Genomic DNA, 2,877 nt, shown 5'->3' with positions numbered 1-2,877 from the left:
CGAGTGGCCGCCCAAGAAGAAGCACCGTCGGCGGCCGTCGAAGAAGAAGCGGCGCTGGAAGCCCTACTCGAAGCTGAGCTGGGAGGAGAAGCAGCAGTTCGACGAGCGGCAGAGCCTGCGCGCCTCGCGCCTCCGCGCCGAGATGTTCGCCAAGGGGCAGCCCGTGGCGCCCTACAACACCACGCAGTTCCTCATGGAGGACCACGACCAGGAGGAGCCCGACCTCAAGACCGGGCTGTACCCGCGGCGCGCCGCCGCCAAGCCGGCCGAGACGAGCGACGAGGACTTCCTGGAGGAGGCGGCCGACGAGGACGGCGGCAGCGACGGCATGGGGGGCGACGGCAGCGAGTTCCTGCAGCGGGACTTCTCGGAGACCTACGAGCGGTACCACGTGGAGAGCCTGCAGAACATGAGCAAGCAGGAGCTCGTCAAGGAGTACCTGGAGCTCGAGAAGTGCCTGTCGCGCATGGAGGACGAGAACAACCGGCTGCGCATGGAGAGCAAGAAGTGCGGGGGGGAGGCGGCGCGGCTGCGGCAGCTCGAGCTCGAGGTGGACAGGTTGCGGGCCGAGAACCTGCGGCTGCTGCAGGAGAAGGAGCCGCCGCCGCCGGCCGAGTGACAGCGCGGGGCGGGCGGGCGCGCGGGGGGCGCGTTCTACCGGGGGGTGGAGCGGGGGTCCCCGCGGCCGAGGGGCGCGGGCCCCGGCCCCCGCACTGCTGCCGCTTGCGTTCCTTTCCTTTCCATTTTTTAGGTGGCTTTGGGGGCTGGGGGAGGGCTTATGTATAAGTGAACTTGGGTTTTGTTTTGTTTTTGTTGTTTTTGCTTTTTTTTTTTTTTGCCTTTTTTCCCCCCTTTTATTTTGTTGTGTTTAAACCAAAAACAAACCTGAAAAAAAAAAACCTTCCCCAGGAAACCTGTAAATTGGCCCAAAAATGACTATAAAGATTACAGAGGTCTAATAAATGTAACTACTTGTAGCGGTAACGGCTCCGGTGTGGTGTGTGCCGCGCGGGCCGGTGTGCGGCGGCCCCCGGGCCGGGGGTGCCCCGGGGCAGCGGGCGCTGCCTGACCCGCGGGGGCTGCAGGCTCCGTTAACCTTCCCCGGCTGCGGTCCCCTCGGGGGGGTGGCACTGCGGCGAGGAGCCCCCAGAGAGTCGGGGCCGGGGGGCAGAGGGGGCGYTTCCCCCAGCAGGGCCGGTGCTGCTGGGGGCCATCCCTGTGTCCCCCTACCTCGCTGTCCCCCCGGCCCCGCTGGGGCTGCGCCCGGGGGCAGCKGAGGTGGAGCCCGAGGGGGATCCAGAGGCTGCTCTGATCCCGCACGGACACGGGGTGAAGCAGCGGCACAAAACACTTCCTTGGCCCGAACCCAGCAGCGTAAGAGACCTCCACGGGGGGCAGGGGTCCCTCCCCCGCGGCCCGGGCGGGCGCAGGGGTTGGGGCCGCGGCCCAGGGCCTGTGATTTCAAGGTGGTTCTGATTCTTTTTTTTTTTCAGGGAAATTGGCAGCGTTTCTGCTCCRGGGCATGTGCTGACATGGAGCTGCCCGGCTGGGCGAAGGGAGGGTCCCTGGGGAGGGCACTCGCCCTGGAGCCTCCTGGGTGCCGCTTCCCCCTCGCCTCTGCCACGATCCCGGTACCAACCTGGTGCCGCTGCCTGCCTGGTGCAGCCCGGCCCTGCAGGGACCAACCCAGCTCCGTGTCCTGGGGCTGGGAGCCGCGGCGGGCGGTACCGGCACCGCTTGAGGGGCCTGCGCCAAGGCACCGTCCAGTTAACGCGGCAGCCGGACACAACAACGGGTGTGCGGCGAAGGCCGCGGCGAGGCTGCCTGCAAGCAAAGCGACCTCCCTCTCAGAAGGGAACAGAGCTTTGTTGTGGGCTTCCCGCCACTGCTCTGACAGCTGTACCGTAACAACCCCCCAAAGCCCCGCTGCCCTCGTGCCCTGCGCCYGGGCTCTGCTCAGCGGCAGCCGGCTGAGCCAAACGCAGGGCTGCTCCTGACCGCGCGTTCCCGAGGCGCTCGCTGCGGCCCTGCGGCGCCGGGCTGGCCCAAAGGGGCCTGGGGAGCTCCCCGAGGACCCGAGGCTGCCGCTGAGCCCCGCGCAGCTCGGTGCACTAACCAAACCCACTGCAGGGGCGGCGAGCGGCCCCTTGGGAGCCCACGGCCGCGGCCCCGCACCAGGGCCCTCCCCGCGCGGCCGCTCCGCTGCCCCCGGCTGCCCGAGCCGCCCGCCCCGCGCGGGCGCCACGGCCGCACCAGGGCTGCGTCCCCGGCGGCACCGACCCCGGCTGTGCGGGAGCGKCGCTTGGGCCTCCCCAATCAGCCCCACACGGATCTAGGGAGCGGCAACAGGAACAGCCCCCGCAGGACGCGGCCCCTCGCTGCTCCGGCCCGGCCACACCGGCTGGATGAACGGATGCGGCGCCGCTCGGGCGGCTCTGGAAATAGGGGCTGGTGTTCGAGGTGGCTGGTGGCCGAGCCGGGCAGCCCCTCGGCGTCCCGCCGGCAGTGCCGCAGCTCCGAGGGCGGCAGCCACCCTGCCCAGCGACGGTTACACGGCGGTGTCGAGCGGCGGCCGCAGCCCGGCCCGGCACCTGCCGCCGCCTCCCCCTGCTCCGCGGCGCGCGGGCCGGGAGCGAAGATCCCGCGCGGCCGTTTCCTCCAGGCCTCCTTCCTCATCCGCGGCGTTGGCCACGTTCCGCCCGCTCGGAGCAGTGGGGCAGGGCGGTGCGAGCGGCTGCTCCGGCACCAGGGCCGCTGCTCCCGCCGCGTCCGCAGCCCAGACCGGCGGGATCTGCCCTGCTCCACCACGAGCGACGCAGGGGACGCGACGCGGCCCTGCCGGCCTCAGCCTGGGCCAGCTCTCTGACCGGGCTGCGC

At 70.4% G+C, this 2,877-nt stretch overlaps 1 protein-coding gene across 1 annotated transcript in view; it reads left to right on the top strand.

Moving 5' to 3' along the window:
- The window catches only part of HEXIM1 (hexamethylene bisacetamide inducible 1), a 1,400-nt gene extending 765 nt beyond the window's left edge, over positions 1-635 (top strand). The window contains exon 2 of the mRNA XM_026043699.1: positions 5-635. Within this exon, the coding sequence (XP_025899484.1) occupies positions 5-619 (615 nt within the window). The 3' untranslated portion in view covers positions 620-635. The remainder of the gene's footprint in view (positions 1-4) is intronic.
- The last annotated feature ends 2,242 nt before the right edge of the window (positions 636-2,877 follow it).

Source organism: Nothoprocta perdicaria, unplaced genomic scaffold (genome assembly GCF_003342845.1).
Source record: "Nothoprocta perdicaria isolate Ctin4 unplaced genomic scaffold, notPer1 scaffold_336, whole genome shotgun sequence".
NCBI lineage: Eukaryota > Metazoa > Chordata > Aves > Tinamiformes > Tinamidae > Nothoprocta > Nothoprocta perdicaria.
The sequence above is the reverse complement of the archived record's forward strand: the minus strand, read 5'-3'. Positions and strand labels throughout refer to the sequence as shown.